The sequence below is a fragment of the Nomia melanderi genome, chromosome 8 (genome assembly GCF_051020985.1).
Source record: "Nomia melanderi isolate GNS246 chromosome 8, iyNomMela1, whole genome shotgun sequence".
Classification (NCBI taxonomy): domain Eukaryota; kingdom Metazoa; phylum Arthropoda; class Insecta; order Hymenoptera; family Halictidae; genus Nomia; species Nomia melanderi.
Window position 1 is genome coordinate 10700104 of NC_135006.1, and position 18740 is coordinate 10718843.

At 33.9% G+C, this 18740-nt stretch overlaps 1 protein-coding gene and 1 long non-coding RNA gene across 6 annotated transcripts in view; one reads left to right on the forward strand and one right to left on the reverse strand.

Annotated features, from left to right (window-relative positions):
• The window catches only part of cyc (basic helix-loop-helix ARNT-like protein cyc), a 145932-nt gene that overhangs the window by 32520 nt on the left and 94672 nt on the right, over nucleotides 1-18740 (reverse strand). For 4 of the 5 annotated variants that reach the window (XM_031978015.2, XM_031978011.2, XM_031978016.2 and 1 more), the window contains 3 exons: nucleotides 11368-11460; nucleotides 8378-8495; nucleotides 892-1074 (listed from right to left, as the gene is read on the reverse strand). In XM_031978015.2, coding sequence (XP_031833875.2) covers nucleotides 892-1074; nucleotides 8378-8495; nucleotides 11368-11460 — 394 coding nt within the window. The remainder of the gene's footprint in view (nucleotides 1-891; nucleotides 1075-8377; nucleotides 8496-11367; nucleotides 11461-18740) is intronic. The other variant, XM_031978013.2, reaches the window with a different exon arrangement.
• LOC116427551 (uncharacterized) lies at nucleotides 5180-7645 on the forward strand. The gene is made up of 3 exons (XR_004235107.2): nucleotides 5180-5327; nucleotides 5413-5477; nucleotides 7165-7645. It is a non-coding gene; the product is annotated as an uncharacterized LOC116427551 (long non-coding RNA).

Here is an 18740-nt window from a genome sequence, read left to right on the forward strand (position 1 = left end):
TGTTTCGTACGGATCGCACGACACAAACGAGGAGAAGAACTATAAGCTGTCTTGGATGGACTCCTAGTATTGTTGGCTCCTTTTCACCATTCCTAAGATACCTTAACGCGAATATTTTGCCGCGTGATTCAGCAAACACGGAGACTGGATAGCGGTTCGATGACCGATGAAAGAATCGCCTTATCTACCAGTCAACGATGTTTCCATAGTTTCACTCAGAATTTCTTTAAAATATCGAATAAATTTTTAAAATTGAAAACGTTTGGATTACAAACGTAATACATATTGAATTAGTAAAAAAGATGACTGAATAGTTTTTTCACAAATACACCTCTTTACGCATACAATTATTGGAAAATATGTATCTTTATGGAAAAATGTGCCAAGTTTTCATAATTCCAAAATATGCTTTACTTATTCTGTATGACAAAATATTTTAAGATTTCCAGTTACAGAAAAAGTTTAGTTTAGGTTAAAATGAAAGTCACAGAAGGAACGAGTGGGCTAAATGTTTGGGAAAACCATAGGTATGAATGAAGGCTATCTGAAGTCGATAGCCTACCCCCTTATTTTGCCATATCCTTTATGTCTCTACGAGTACATATAGGAAGTATACCAAGTTTTCAATGCTTTATTTTCATTCATAATATTTTTGTATTACAAATTGTATCACTTGTACGACTTTTCTGCAGAACTTTTTTATATGTTTGACAGAAATTTCGTTGATTGTAAAATTCCTAGAAACCTATAGGCTAAGTTTGACGGACTAGATTTTCTAGGTATTGATATTTTCTACAGATGTTTAAAAAGATTAGATTACGAGCTTCTATTGTGAGATTTTCGAGTTTAAAATGATCTAATTGTTCAACAAACATTCAATTAAACGCTTACCAATATTCTGTTGTTTTTTTCGTCGATGACAGCCGCTGGTGGTATCAGCTTCTTCTTTCACCTGTAGCTCGTTGCAACGACCGCTCTCCACTTTTCGCTTCATTCTGCAGAAAAATGACCTTCGCGCTCCTGGGCAAAGTCTTGAAACACCTTGGGGCACGTCTGTTTTCACTGGTAGCATCGCTGGAGGGAAAAGAAGAAATTGTTAACACATTATCTCTAGACACCTTCAAGGCATGAACTGTTTCGTCGGTAACTATACAATACTTTATAATTATACTGCGCCGCTTCACAAAAGTGTTTGAAAAATGAAAGAAATCACTAACCTAACAGAATCATTCCGTCTCAGGTGTATTGCTTGATTTTAATGAAAATATACATAATCCGTGTATACGCGTTATGCACCATACGTAAGAAAACTGTTAAAACATTTATCCATTGCATATCATGTTTTAAATACATGTGTGGAATAATGTATATTTAAGATTAACATACGAAAGAGAACCATTCGATATAAGCCACGACAACGACACGATCTAACAACACATTATCAGATCATATTTGGCCTGATAATAATGTGGTCCAAAGAACTGAGCTTCGGAAATGACATCATGACGAACATTTGACATCACTCGTCAATAAAATGATATTTCTTGAAAAACAACAAAAGAAGTTAAAGACTAGGCCAAATAAGGACACTATTAAAAGAAGAATGAAAACTAATAAGAAAGGACGAATTAATAATATAATTACAAAATCTTCTAGAGAAGAGTATTGTATTTATTGCAATGAAACGTTTATTCAGCCACTTTCAGAAGACTGGACTCAACGCAATCTTTGCAAAGAATGATGTTACGAAAACTGTGCCAACAGAAGTGGTGTAAAGGGATAATATATTTGCGATAAATGTGTCAACAGTTGATTTTATTGTTACGAAATTGTATAATATGGAATTAAGTAGAAAGATTTTTACAAAAGATTGAATTTCTTTTTAGATCACCGAATGATCAGCGAAAAACTAATAGTTAAAACTTAGAATGAAATTTTTTTTTATGAGTTTGTTGTTAATACACATTCAGCTTCAAATGTTAGCAAAACAATTCTTAAGAAACTTAAAAATCTTCGTTTTATAAGCAAAAAACTGAAAAGTGAGATCCCAATCCTGGGGTGAATCGGATATTTCTCATTTTTCAATTTTTTGCTTATAAAACGAAGATTTTTAAGTTTTTCAACAATTTTTTGTTACTGATATTGAAGTCGAATGCCTGTTAATAAAAAATCCATGATAAAGTATGTTGATTCTAAGTTCTAACTATTATGCCGACCACTGCTTCGACAAATGAATTGTTACTGTAGGTTCTTCACAACTTCCTTACTATTCATGAAAATCATTTGCTGCGTGTAAATTTTTTTATTCCATAATTCACATATTTTACAATAGCTTGAATTTATGATTAGCGCGTTATACGTCACACAGTGAGAACATTCGATCATCCTTGTCAAAGTCAAAGCACTTGCGATAGAATTAAGGTGGACGATAAATTTTTTTACTTTAAAGTTGAAATGTTTTAAAATAAGGAAAACATATGCAACAAGTATGATGAACAAGTTATAACCTTGAAAAAATTGATACAGTTACATCAAAGATATCTTTTGAAAAGGAAGAAGTCCTACTGTCGTATATCCTTATGATCTATCTCGGGTTATTTTAATGGTATAGGTGCAGCTTTCATTTAATCACTTTATTATTCGTTTATTAAATTTATTTTTATATATTCTAAAATGCAGAATACAAAATTGAGGATTCAACTGCGCGTTGTAATGAAAAAAAAAGAACTTATTTGTCATGCTTCTTGCATACTTCTTTCTTATTCTATAACATTTTACTTTAATTTTTACAAAATTCATCGATTTTTCTCAATTCTATCGAAAGTTCTTTGATTTTGACAGAAAAATAACCGAATATTCCCATTGTGTCCTGCGTCGGTCAGCGATAATCGATGGTAAACTTCCAGTTCATACCTTGTTGGTGATGGACGATAGTAAATATAAAAAATATTGTTTTAATACAAGAAATTTAAATTTGAAATAGCCTGGTATGTATTTCGAAATGAAAATAATAACGTTATGAAACAAGAGAAAGTACAGCAGATATTTGTAACTGAATATTATTTTTATACCTTTCTAGTGTCGACATATAATTTGATCAGTATAATTATATATTTTCGCAATGCGTAAAATATTTTCTTCTAGGTTTAAAACTACATCGTAAATAAACGTAATCTTAATGTTCCACAAATAACGTGTTGGTATTACTGAAACGTAATTAAACTATATGATTTTGGAACTGGTTCTAAAAGAGATTAAAAGTACCTATGTACGTTACACCGCTGTGAGTAATGAATAATACAACAGTCACTTTAATAGAGTTTGATGAAACATGTTAAACAGAGATAAAGTTCTCTATCCAAAGATTTGTAGCTAAAAGTGCATTTAAAGTAGTAATGTTTAATCCTTAGCACTCCAGGTTGTTTTGTAATCTATCAACAACTGCAACTAATTTGTATAGTATTCCTAGCGAAAATTAGAAATGTTATAATATTTCTTCGATATTTTATTTTCCTTCTTAGCACAAAATTTGGATGTGAAGAAAATCGAATAATTTTAGGGTAGTTTCTTTAAGATTCATTAAAATATATAATATTATAACTGTTGCAATATTGGAGCCTACAGAGTTCAAAGAGTTAATATATGTCCAAAGATTAAATTTATATATGATGATTTGCGTAAGAATAACGAGCCATATCTTTTGTTCTGGTTGAAGTTCGAGAAAAATAATACGAGACAAAACTGAACGGTCAAAATTCTACATACACTGGAGGAGTTTTCGTAATTCCATTTAAAAATATTCAGAATTCAACGACCTATGTCTCAAGTTCAATCAAGGTCAAACTTGCAGGGAAATGGAGGAAAGGTGTGATCGCAATGGTTTGAAGACTTTCGCGAGAAACTGTACAGTTCGCCTCTTCCGAATTGGAACCCACTGTATCGGCTACGCAGTTTAGGGGGCAAGGGGAGACGTCCGCTCGCCGCGCTCAGCACGATTGCTATGGTGACTCAGAAGAAAGCAGACGGCGAGTGGACGTCTCCGCTCTCTAAACTGCGTAGCCGATAGGACGGGTTCCAATTTGGAAGTCGCGAGCTGTACATATCGAAGCAGCGGAATGCTCCAAATAAATATATCTGTAACGTAGATTTATTGCAAGTAGACTTATTCCTCAATTACTTAGTATTTGATTTGTCTGTACCGTGAAATAAATGAACGACAGTGATGCCAGTAATAAAATTCTCGCCTCCTTAATTGTCGCGAATGTAGAATATTATCGGACGCTCATAAAACGTTACGAATTCGGCAAGTGTACTTACGCCGGACGTCCTAGGTACGTATCTAAATGGATTTCACGAAATGCTAGTTTTTTAAGCTTCTGGAGGAATATGTGGGAATGCAGTGTAGAAAACTTTTGAAAGATTAGAGAAGGTAAGAAAAAATATTTCAAGCGATGCTTTGTATTCGCCGTTAAAATCTACGATTGTTTCATACTGGGTTCCGAGTGATAGGAAGACTAAAAAAATTTTATGGGCAACATAGTAATGTGATATTCCGCAACAGCTAGCACGATCGCGGAGGATTAAGCATGAAAGTTCAGTGAAAGGCGACTACTTAACTAAGGTTTTGAACTAGCCTGGAATAGCAGTGAGTAGATTAGTAATAACATAATCGTATGATAACAATCATGGCGCTACATTCATAAAAAGGTGTTCATAAGATGGTTGCATCATGAAGTTACCGATTCATCGACCGTACTGTGATTGCAATTGTACTTCAGTGTCAAGGATTCTCAATGTGGTGATTCTCACGAATAGATGTACCACTTAATTATTTATATTACTTATTTTCTCATTGTAATTGCCAATAAAGAGACAAGTTGTCTGTATTTATTTCAATTGACTATTATGATTGTATAAATGTACCTATAATACAATATATAGATAAATAATACAAATCTGAATATAATATGCGATATCTATCATATTTTCACATTTTTTATACGTCAAGTCGGATATACATCAATGAATTTAATAACAAGAAAAACACGAAACGCGTATATGTTTGTATATGTGAAAATAATTTTCAAAGGTATTGTACAGGCAGCTTCTTTCCTTTGTTCTTCTTTCCCACGGTCTCGTATGCCGATTCCCGTGCGCGCTATCGTCGAAAGAGTTTGTCGCGAGATTTCTCGGCGGAATGTGCGCGTGCCGAGAGTCGCATATTTCCGGCCAAATCAGCCTTAACAGAAATAAGAAACGCCGGAGAGATTCAATCGTGTAAATCTTTTTATTCGCAGGGAGTGTTCCACTCATCTCGACCATTTAAAGTATTTCTGTTATTTTTAATAATAAGTATAAAACGAAATTTTCAAATGTAACTTGCACTATCCGAACTTATATTTTTGGTTTCAGAATTATTGTTGTTGCTCCTTCGATAAAACCATTTATTTTTATTAACAACATGTTGCAGTTAATGGGTAAGACATATTCAACAGTGTATCTATATGTTATCTTTGAAGTAAAATTTGTATCCTTCATTTCCCTATTACTATACAAAGTATTGTGTCTAATTGACACATTGAACTATTTTTATCACAAGCACTTAGGAATCCTATAAATATTCTTCCATGTGTACATGATTCCATGTGTAATATTTATTTTGTTTGGAAGCACTTTCTCACTATTTCCTAAATTTCTGAACATTTCCTTTTGTGCGGTTTCTTTTATGCGGTCCCTATCTACAAAAACAAGTTCGACTGTATTATTTACATCTCTCGCTATTAGCTCGCGTAATATTTTGCTATCGACAATTTGGAAATGCAACAAAATTGTCCATTCTATTTCAAGTGGAAATTTAATTTGAAGATAATAGCAAAATAGTTGTTTGCTTTGATCCGTGGGTAATGGATAATATTGATTATTGTCGAATTAGTCTAGGAATCACGAGTCTCACTCGTCATTGTACGGCAAGGAGTTAACCCTGTGCAATTTTAAACCTTTGCACTCGAAAGTTTTTCACTGGAAATATTTAACATTTTTCGACGAGACACAGACGACATTGTTTGAAAATAATTTAACGAAAATTCACAGATAAATTAAGCGACAAAGCCATTTTATTTAAATACTTCCTATAGCGATACAAAGTTTAATTTGAAATACTAAACATTCAACTTCGTAGTTTCGCTGTATCGAATCAAGCGGTGACTGAGAGTCACCTCTCGAGTGCAAAGGGTTAAACCTTTGTCGCACACTGAGCTATTTACCCGATCTAGCCACTCAGAAGTCTATTTTAAAAAATTTACGTAAACTGTAAAACTGTTATTATTTGAGATAGCTGAATATGCGAGGGACAATGTCCGATGAAGTTGTCGACGTGCTGCGCCCGCTCCGGTTTTCACAATTTTCAAACATATTGTTGGGAACATGATGTTGAATAACTTTCTCTTTTACGTGTTGTCAACGGAAGACAGTAAATTCCGAGACAATCGTGACAAACTTTTGCTACTGCTACACTGAATTCTGTATAAGGTGGGGTGGGGTAAGTGCATAAACGGGCTCTTATTAACACATTCATTCTGATTAGTACATTTGTTGAAAACTATCATTTTTTAACATTTAATATTGTACCATTACTATTAATATATTTTAGATCTTTTTATGTTAGAACTTTATTTCACTAGTTCCTTTGTATTTATTTATTTTATTTATTTGCTTCACTCGAAAACGAAACAATATGATATAAGGCTTCAAATCGATTTTAATGGTCGGTTGTGCACATGCCCCATTTTCGGGGAAAGTGCACAGTTGTTGGATTTTTTACAATTTTCTGAAAAAATTAAAATATACAAGTGAAATTGGCGTTAATGTCAATGTTAATTAAAGCGTATGAACTCAAGTATTCGTTGATTTCAATGAATGTTAAAGTATTATAAAACAAATTAAAGATATATGGGTTGAAAGGCAAACTTACTAAAAACTGGGGTGCACTTACCCCACTCCACCTTATATAAAGAGAACCATAAACCGCGGAGTACCGAAATTAATTCGAATAAGAAAGTTTCGTTTCACGGTCGACGAAAAATCATGTCCCAGCGTATTGTTAAATGTATTATCATGAAAATATTCGTAATGAAAAGTGACCACACGGGAATTTCCTTGCTTTAGAAAGTCAATCGCTGCTCACTGGTTTCGCAGCGACGTGAGTTGGTGATCAACGATCGAGTGGACCTCTCGATCGTCACGGACCATCGGCTTCTTTTCAAGACCTTTCGCAATTCTTTTATCTCGGGGCTATATTTCAAAGATATTTATCGATAGGCAGACGCTGCCGGACGACTGACATTTATCAGACGTAAAATGCACCGACGAATCACTAGAAACAGCAAACCGGCCCGCAGAATGTCGAAAGGTGTCATAATTAATGGATTCTCGTCTAGAAAGTCGATGAAGCTGGTCGTAAACCAGTGATGGGATCAATTTTTAGCGTTTACTTGACTGAAGTAAACCGGCAGCCAATATAATTTTACATGTCTCTTAAGAAATACATTAGTTGGCACAAGAAATGTGTTCGCGCTTAGAATATATCTGTTTAAAAAAATATTACTGACGCGTTGCTCTGGGATGAAATATCTTTACGGTGATCTTATGGGGCTGTTGTTTTTATGAAATTGTGAACTTCAATGATTTTATCACGCATGTTTGATTGACATATGATTACAGTTTACAATGCAATGTGTATACGAATTTCGAATTTTATTTTGTGTATCTAACAAATCAAATTATAACGATTATTGAAAGTGTATTTCAAAAATAATCATATAAATTCCCCCATAATTCTTCATCCATGAACATAGAAATGCATATTTACGATTTATTATTAGAAAGTGAAGAATAAAGGTAAACTCGTTGATTAGATGAACGTAAGCACATACGTGTAAAGTTGAAAAGTAAGTATCTACATACATACATTTGCTTAGAAAGATAAAGTAGTAATCACTTAAACTGTTCTTTGAAATTCTTGCATAGAAATAACTTCTGCATACGTAAACAGAGTAGATAGAATTTTGAAAATTTATTTTATCAAACAATTAACAGAAGTTTAAAATTTCCGATTAATAAACGTCTCCTTTTAAAATGTGTAACGTTTCTGATAGACAGAGATATATTAATAATTATTACAAAGTAGTGAAGTGTAAGTTAGTGAAGTCTTCCTATTTTGTCGTTAACTTATCATTAGCGTTAACAAAAATGGTGAAATATTTTGAAGAGAAAAAATACACCGTATTAAAACTATCTTAACATGATTGAATAAGGGTATTTTAGTTTTACCTGTTGAAAAAAATGTACCAATAAATATTAACTTAACAGAGGTACTCACTTTTTGCGTCTATTAGTCGTTCGCGTGGGCTCAAATCTGAGGAGGATAGCTGTTCTTTTACCTTGGCGACATCTTTCGGATGCAGAATATCGAACCAACTTTGACCCAATAGATCACCCTGTAAAACAAATAAAGTTTATTTGTATTTTTCCTGGTATCCATTTGAATACATTTTAAAATCTCTTATAAGTTCACTATTGATTACTTCAACTACCGTAATGTTTCTAAAACAATACCATCGTTAACTACCATTGACTTTCATTAACACGTTGAACGCCGCACGATTTCATAGAGCAAAATACACAAAATGGAAAAAATACAATATCAAATCATTTAACTGAATTGGATTATTATCATTGCACGTTCATCAAACTGAATGTCACCGCAATGGGTAGCATTATTTATAATATAGAAATGTTTGCGAATAATCATCGTTTAATTGAGTGAATTATAGTAATTCGATTTGCTTGGGGGTCACCGGTGACCCCCATGGCATTCAACGTGTTAAAACCATTATTAATTAACACGTTCCGTGTTACGGAAACTTCGGTTATACTTTGCTTATGAACTGTATTGAGTTTTTCAATAAAATAATAAGTTATATTCAAGTTTTTGGTAATTTCTATGTATTTGGATATTCCTTTTTTATGCTCTCACTGCTTTGTAACGTATACCGTGACTATGTATCACTATGTATGCAAAAAAATTAATAAGAGTACTTATCTAATGAGATCACAAATATTGTTATTACAAAAAAATATCAAAAAATAACATTTATTCAAATAAATTTACTTTGATTTATTTTCAAGGACCTGAACGTTTTACAACACTATCTCGATTCAACTTAGAAAACTATGAAATTATTGTTTGTGCAACGCTGCACCAATGTAACGTAAACATGTATAGGACACAGCTTACTTCCGGAAACCTTAAATTACTATAACCAATAATCCATTAACCATGTTCAATGTTTTCAGAAAACATTGTTCATATTCCAGTACATTTAAAAATATTTAGTTTCATTGTGATATGTCATAATGACCGAGTATGACAGTCAGAAGGTTAAAAATTATCATCTCTTCTTCTCACTCTCTTTTCACGTGAATTAATTCTAGACAAAATATTTCAATAAGTGCAATTATTATAAGTGTGAAATCTATAAGGCACTTTTTACACTCCTGCGATGATTGGCGACAATATTTTTAAATCTTGTATCATTGAAAAACTTGGTAAATGTTTCGTTTTTTGTTATCATGAATATGCAGATAGCGAACGTGTTATCTGTTGCTGCTTCAGCGAAATAATAATAACCTAAGTCATTATTCGTAAGAAATAATGACGATTAACAAGCTATTTCTCATAATTTTTCGATACCCCCAAGGTAAATATAATTATTTGTGCATTTATCATCTGTTAAAACTTATATAATTACATCTTAAGGACTATATATCACCACTAATTAAACTCAAAATTGTTTACCGGTGTTCTCGACTTCAATTTCCGGAACATACTACACAATACTTTAGTATGGTTTAACTTTAAGTTAAATTACGGTTAAGTTTGATTTTTGTTTAGATCTGGTAACAACATAAACATAATTGATAACTCTTGAAGTTACTAACAGTAAGTAGTAATGAATTGCCGATCGGCTGGGTTAACAGGTTGATGCCGGCGTGTACCACTGGTGGTTCACACTTGTATGTCATATCAGACGGCGTGTAGCACTGATGGCTCATACTTTGATGTCAAATAGTCCGTTAAATTAGTTTGGTGCTTATTGATAGTTTCAATAATTCAAACGTAAGTTACACCGTCGGTGTCAACGTGTTAAGTTAGCTAACTCGAACGTCATCGAAGTACGATCTACAGAGCACGAAATGTATGGCTGCTTTCAGGTTACGATTACTGAATCGCAACTTCACGCATCGTACAGTGGAAATAAAAGGAACTCTATAGTTTTCGAGCGTGTCTACCGTTAATTATTCAGGAATCGTAGTCCGAAAACAGCCTAACATTCAATATATCTTTCTTTATATTTGCGAAACAACTGATTAACAGATTGACTGCCATAGGAGTCACCGATGACCCCCGACCAAATCGAATTACTATAGTTCACTCAATGAACCGACGATTATATGAATACATTTCTACATTATAAATAATACTACATAACACAGTGACATTCAGCTAGATGAACGTGGAATAGTAATGCAATTCGATCAAATGATTTAATATTATATTTTTCCATTCGGCGTATTTTCCTCTGTGAAATCGTGCGGCGTTCAACGTGTTAATGATAAGCTCGAACAGTAGTTACGCGTACAGGGAGAAATATATGTACAACGAAAATTCGTGTATAATGGCTCCGTTGTCCGTACTCATTATCTACTTAATACCTCTGTGTAATTAATCACTGTCCTCGATCACGTTATGATTATTAGGACACAGTACGAAAATATAATAAAATTGCAGAGAAAATTCTCGTGCAAAGCATCGTTCTTGAGAGAATTCAGATAAAGCGATAATCTAGCACGCGTGTTATTGAATAAAACACATAACGTTTATTCATTGCGTCCTGTTTCTATCTACGTAATCACTAGATTGCGGATGATTATACATTAATGCCAATCGCTAAAACGTGAATTAAAATCGAATACAATCTCTATTAAATGTTAACGAAATGTTATTTTACTTTCAGCTTAATAGAATTCCTTACAGAGAAATGTTCCAGTTAAATGTAATAATAGGCAGGTAAGCGAAGAAAAATAATGAGAGATCGTTGAAAAACAAAACCGAATGCAAATGACAATTCACTTCGTCGTTTGCGGTCAGTAATTTTACTACCGCTATGAATTTCTAGTTAAATGTGCTTCGTGATATGTATTTCCTATACAATTATGCTAATAGATTCATTCCGTTAACGGCTGAATAATAACGATGATCATAGTAGTGGATTAGAGTATTTGAGGAGCACACGTGTGAGTGGTTACCTGAGAATAATTGAGTGTCTGAAGAACGGACTCGGACACGTAGAGGATCCTCCCGCGATCGCAGCCCACCACGAAGACAAAACCCTCCGCGGCCTGAAACAAGAGAAGCCGCCTTTGATTACGTCACCGGGATCAAATATTAATTGCGATTACGTAACAAATGTTGCACTAGCGGACGCGAACGTTGCCGGCCACGGTTCAACAGAGTTTCAATTACCGCGCTCGGAAAAAGAGTATCGAATGTGTATTAAATAAAGAAAGTTTTAGCTCTTCAAAACTATTGCATAACAGGAAACACTGGAATACGTATCGTGAAAGTTTCTAGAAAAAATCGCATGAACCTAACAATGGCAAGTAACTAACATTGGCTAAGCAAGGTCACGTGCATGTGATACTAACTGCCTGGCGAAGGGATCACTGGACCCATACACGAAGATATTCATGTGTTATTAGCGTGATATCAAATCTTTGCACTCGGAAGTATTTCGTTAGAAATACTCAACATTTTCTAACTAGACAAAGATGATATTTGTTTAAATAAACTGGAAAAGAAATCGCAAGTAAAATGAGAAACAAAGCTATTTTAGCTCAACATTTCACACGCCGATGTATTGTACAGAATTCAATATTAAATATTAAATTTTATAGTTTTACTGCGTCAAATCAAGTGGTGACTGAGAGTCACCTCCCGAGTGCAAAGGGTTAAAATGGTAATAACAATTCTTAGAGTTGGAAATTATACAGTTACTTCTAGTAGGTTAGTGTAGGGATAAAAATCCCGTTTTTAAATGAATTATTGTAAAAGTTATTAAGAACGACCTGAAAATGTCTTTTTCTATTTTTTGTAAATCATGACTATCACGCTTCAGTTTTACACTGTTTTTTGATTGATAGTGTTATTAGTTAAGTTACAGTATAAAAACAGTATATAAAAACTCAAAATAGAGTTTTGGCTCCATACACAGGACGAAAACTTACTATTTTACAACTGGCTATTCATGTAATATAAAATTCAGTAAGTAAGAAATTCTTTTTTAATTCGCAGATACTTATTACATAAATCCCTTTTTACATATGCGACTTATTTTCTATCACTTATTTTCCAGCTATTCTACACAATTTCATGTTGTTCTCTATTACCACTGTTGCAACGTATTTCATTATATTTAACGGTTTAATCTCGAGATTGATTTTTATTGTATAACGTAACATTTTAATGAGTAGGTTTTAAATGAAGAGACGATAAATCTTTATACAGGGTAATAAATTTCAATAAGGAATTTTTTGCTTCACTGGTACGTCCATAGTTTTTTCGATATGTACATTGAAAGAAATTATCACCCAGAAAAGAAACGTAAAATGTTAATACACTTTCTTAATTGGTTGTTAAGCAATAATCATTTCTGGGGAATAAGAAAAAAGCACGCAACGTACTTTTGTTATTTTTGGGCACAAATAAGCGTGGAATCGTTGTACAAGTCGTGAAAATGCTCGAAATTGAATGAAAACGCTTCCAATATTTTCCAATACTTGGCTACAAGACTTTTAGCCCTACTCTACTCTATTTACCCATATATTTTGCGCTTCAACGTTCAATAAGCTCGTCCCGGACATTTTCGTGCGTCACAAACGAATTTCTGATTCATTTCCCCCATTGTCCTGTGTTCAGCGCGTACAATGAATTTTTTTAACTTTAAATTTCAAAGTTAGTTATATGTACGCTTCGGGCGGCAAATCAATGCCACTCGAATATTTAGGGTTGGTGCAAATCAGTCCACACTTAATTTTAAAAATAAAATTTAATATTAAACTGAATATTTAATGTACAGTGTTGTTGCGCGAGCGTCTGCATGGTGGTTACTGTTCGACGAATTCACAAGAACTGGTGAGTGTCGAAAAAATATTCCTAGCGGGACTTCAGTGGTCTGGCTTCGGTATCGGCTAAAGGTAAAAGGTAATGTAGTATCTGGAATTCTTAGCGTAGGTTAAGGTACCTTTAACCCTTTATCCTACAACAAAGAGTGAGACTCGTGGTGAAGATTTTCAACGTGATTCAACAAATATACATATTACTGAGTTAATCCGAATTGAAAGTAAATATTATTCCTCTGTAATCAACTATTATACTTAAAAGGAAATATAGGCATAACACATGCTTAGAATTTTTCTCTTTTTCCAATAAATTATTAATGACAAAGTAGCCATATCGATCAGAGTTGAGAAAGAAATCATAGGCCAAGGGGTTAAGAAGAGTGAATGTAAGAATGAGTGTGAGTGAAGGACAGGTTCTAAAACGATCGAGCGAAAGTGGCCAACGTCGCGGACCCAAGATTGCAGGGCCAGCTTTCCAGGGGTGCATCCGAGTGTTTGCAATGAGTCCGAGTGAGAAGAATGCTTGTGGGGGAGAGAATGATTTTTGGGAGAGAGTGCCTGTAAGAGAGTTGCGGGAGGAGAGTCGTGTGTTGGCCTCCGTGGCAATGAGTTGTACTTTTTACGCGTTGTCCGTGTTGTTTCCATATTTTATATTTTCACCATAGTTTTAGCTTTACTTTATTAAATACATATATTTATTCCTAGCCCTCGATTACTCACGATCCGCCTGTTCATTATTTGTGCTTTAGTAACACTATATAACTTTCACCGATCGGGGAATTTTGTACAAGGCCGCCCACTCTCTACGCCCTTAACGCGCTGGAATAGCGAAGGTGGTTTTTACTTAACCCTTTGCGGACGACTGTCGACATTTCGGAGAGACGAAATTTTCATATTTGAAAGACTAAGTTGTAGACAAGTGATTTAGTTACTCGAACAGCAAGAGATCATCGCGTAGTTTCCTTTTTTCATATTAATTGAGGATTTGATATATAATTTAGCTTTATTTGCTGAAGGTCTTGCATATTTCAAAGAATCTTCGTCCGCAAAGGGTTAAAAATGGTTTTCGGTGATACAGCGGGGTGTCTTCTGGGCCCACTGTAAGTGCGGCTGCGTAGCTTCGGGTTCACGCGATCGGAATTGTAAGGCTCTTCGACGATCCAAGATTTATGGCATCCACTTGCGCTGTTGAGGTTGTCGCGAGAAAACTACGTGGACTCATCTGCCCGCGAAGTGGCTAAAAATGCTAACAACGCTTTCTCAAAAATAGCGTCTTACATTGTGCATTCCATAAATCTTGCTGAAGCTATCCGCTACAATTTATAACAGTATACAGGGTGTAACAACATTGTTGCGCACAAACGATAGGACATGACAACTTACTAAACTGGGGTGAAAAAGGCTCAGTGAACATGGGTCCAAAACTCAATAGTTTCGGAGGTAAAAATTGGTTTAGTTTAAAAAAAGAAATCCTCAGTCTTTCTGAAAGTTCAGAAAAATATCAGATTTTTAATTTTTTTCAATGTGTCGTGTGTTAGCAATGAAAGTTGTACGAGTGTCTTTGGTGGAAAACGATTTTATAAGCTCCGCCAAATAAAACAGTATATATTTCTATAACATTACAAGCATTCTACTATATTACTTACCGGTAACCGATTAAGTAGGTTTTAAATGGCCAGTGTTTATCAACCGGAAACCTATAAATCGACTTAAATCTTAAATGTTTAATATTTCATTTTTTGTTAATGTTTCACAATTTTTAATATGTATTCCTGTCACAGGATAATAAACATCGATAATCTATAAAAATCTTGTATCCTGAGTTTCTATTTTACTCCATTCATTTTCAAGCAATAGTGAAAACTCTAGGTATTATCGCATAATTCAAGCTAGAAGTAACCGGTCTTATGTAAGTATCCGCTTATTTCGTAGTCAATAACTAATGTGTTAAAACGTTTAAACAATTTTTTAAAAGAATAGGACATTTATCCTGCATTTATTTTCCGGAATATTTATCATCATATTTTGGAAATGAGAAATCTAAAACGTATCTATGTATATATATATATCTACTCCAGACGAGGTAAATGTTTAGTAAATGTAAATGAGCAACTCTTTTCTATGCATACAATGGCCATTCTCTTTTGCTTTTCGAGTTATGCAACAAAAATATATGACGTATTATAGTTTTCCTTCTATATAATATCACAGAAAACGATAATAGAAAACGGAACCTACAGAATAGCGACCTTACAATCAAAGTGAAGATCGTCAAAGAGGTTGCCCTTTTTTTTAAATAATTACGGCAGTTCCCCTTTTTCGGATATATTTTTGTGAATATCTTGGAAACCAAAAGAGACCGTCTGTTATACGCGTAGGAAAAAGTTGTTCAGAATGACGTCCCTGCTAACGAATTTCAAGGTTATCGAAATCGGCGAGGAAGATACCCATTTAACTTACTTTATTTTATTAATCGCAGAAAAAAATCGTGTCATAATATTCTTTATTGATCTAGCCAAATCCTGATTTAGTATCCCGGTTTTGAAACTGAACTGAAAAATATCCGGAAAAATTGCTACACATGTATCCTTAAATATTCTTTAATCGTGTTTATAATATTATAACACTCTAAAAATATATGTGTACACATATGTTTACCGATACTTATATGGTCTGAGAAGCTAATGCGAGGAAATGAAAAATTTCACATTGTTTCCGAATTAGATCTCTAAAATACTGTACGAAATAGAGAAAATAGATATAGAATTCGTCTTTGGCACCAAACAATCTGTTGAATAGAAATATGAAGGGAATCACTTCATAAATATAGGAATACGTAACAGACATTTAAGTTTATTAACTAATGTCGTTAGTTTCTTTCATCGACGTACCGTAAATAGGTACCGTCGTCAATGTACGAGTCAACCTAATTTCGTTTAAAACTGCGATCGTTGGTCTGGCAGCGGAAAGATCAATACCAAAACGTAAAATTCAATCGCATGTAAATTGTTCACTCGTAACAGCGAATTGAAAAGTTTCGTGTACGTGGAAGCGTAGTGACGTTAATGAATGCTTTATGCGGCCGAAGATATATCGCCGCGGGCTTCGCGAATACCTATTATGCAACTGCTACGTAGTTAGTCTGGCTGTTTTACCTGGTGCGAGATCGACGATACATGTTTATACACGAGACTGATAAGTCGATGCTCACGTCATCGTGATCGTAGGATCGAAGATCCGATGCGTTCGAAAACGAAGCACAGCGCGAGATAATTTAATTGGATGTTTTCCAATCGCGTTCCTACAAAGAATCTTTCTTTATTATAACACGGTTGTATCGTTGTGGGTATCGTTTGCATATTTACGCCTGCCCCGAAAAGAATATGCAATGATTTCTTCTAAAGAAATGTTATCTTGTTAGGGAAAAATTAATCACCGCTTACAGAGCGCGATTGAAAATCGAGGTGAGTGAAATTAATAAATAAATCGGTGGGGCACTCACAACGATTTATAAAATTTAGATCATCAGAGATCAATTATCGTAATAGACATTGTAATTGTCCTTTATAGAGTACAGTATAACAGCTTAATAACAATACCCTAATAAACAGTTTAACTGATACTTTAAGTGCATTCCAAAAGTACATATTTTATTTGAAGATTGATTTATTTGGCACTTCCACAAAAAATTAGTATATTACTGCTCTATATTCGCTTTAATTACTGCACCTAAAATATGCGTTCAAAAGTATATAACTACTAATTCATTAGTATGAATTAATATTATAATACAATAACATAAATGCTTTAGCTACGCGGAACAATATATTCTTGGTACCTTCTTCTGTTATAAAACTCAATGAAGTAGAAATAACATCTGGAGTTGTAAAAGATAAAAGATGTATAGAGAATAAATTTGTAAAACTAGAAGAACTACAGCAAATTAAATTAACTGCAAAACAACTGGAATTAGAAAGGAAACGGCAAAAACGTCGGACAAGCACAGGAATAAAAAAATAAAGTAGAAAAGCCTAAAAAATAAAATGTCAAAATCGCATTAAATAAGGCCCGATTAATTGAAGCGGATTATAAATTTTAAAATATATCACTTAGTATATTTGTAAAATATATGAAAATCTAATATACCTATAATAATTGTACCACGCGACGAAGCGTTCTTTAAATACGCAAGGGTGTACAATTTTTCACATTACACATTGTGCTCTTACACTGCTCGGATTTTTTAATTCACGACTTTGGTAGTTACTTCGAATACCAAATCTTCAAGGTGGTACCCAGAATCAGTGTTCAAGCGGTCAGAAACAATGAAGCATCTGTGTTATTTATCTAGAAAATGTTTACTTATTTAGTGACGACTGTTTTTTAAAGCAAATTACATTTTCAAAACTAACGACACTATATATAAGGTAGAGCAGGGTAAGTGCACCCCAGTTTTTGGTAAGTTTGCCTTTCAACCCATATATCTTTAATTTGTTTTATAATACTTTAACATTCATTGAAATCAACGAATACGTGAGTTCATACGCTTTAATTAACATTGACAGAAACGCTAATTTCACCTGTATATTTTAATTTTTTCAGAAAATTGTAAAAAATCCAACAACTGTGCACTTTCCCTGAAAAAGGGGCATGTGCACAACCGCCCATTAAAACCGATTTGAAGCCTTATATCATACGCTACGAGGCAAGAGTATAATTATTGATATGTTTACTATAAAATACTTTTTACCGCATTCAAATATGTTGTTTCGTTTTGGAGCGAAGCAAATAAATAAAATAAATAAATAAGTACAAAGGAACTAGTGAAATAAAGTCCTAACGTAAAAAGATCTAAAATATATTAATAGTAATGGTACAATGTTAAATGTTAAAAAATGATATTTTTCAGCAAATGTACTAATCAGAATGAATGTGTTAATAAGAGCAACTTTATGCACTTACCCCACTCCACCTTACGATCTTTAAAAATGATTGCAAGAACGAACAGTCCGAGATTCAGAAGAGTCGTTAGAATGCCAAATATGGTGCATCTATTCTCTGATTATTATATAACTCTTACTTTCTGATGACTTACTTCTGACATTATGTACATGGGGGTCATGCGCGTACCTACATAATCGGTAGGATTGCTTGCGGCACAGATCGTGCGAGGCTATAGAGAAACGGGCAACTTTACTATACTACCGGAAATTTGTCCCCGTAGCTGTCGCGATGGAAATACACGTTCTTTTTATGCAGTTTTTACACAGTAATGTATACGGTACAACTGAAATTTAGTGTTTCTGAAATGTTACAGATAAGCGATGTTTTTAGCTGCTGCGAAATTAACATTGGAATTAGGACCTTATAGAATAATTTATTATTTTTCACGGTCACATGCACTTATAGAATTCTAGCTTTCAGCTGAACAGCGACTGACGTGTCATAAACCTCTAGATACGATATTGTCAGTGAATGGGTCTGGCGAGCGCGCACCTCTC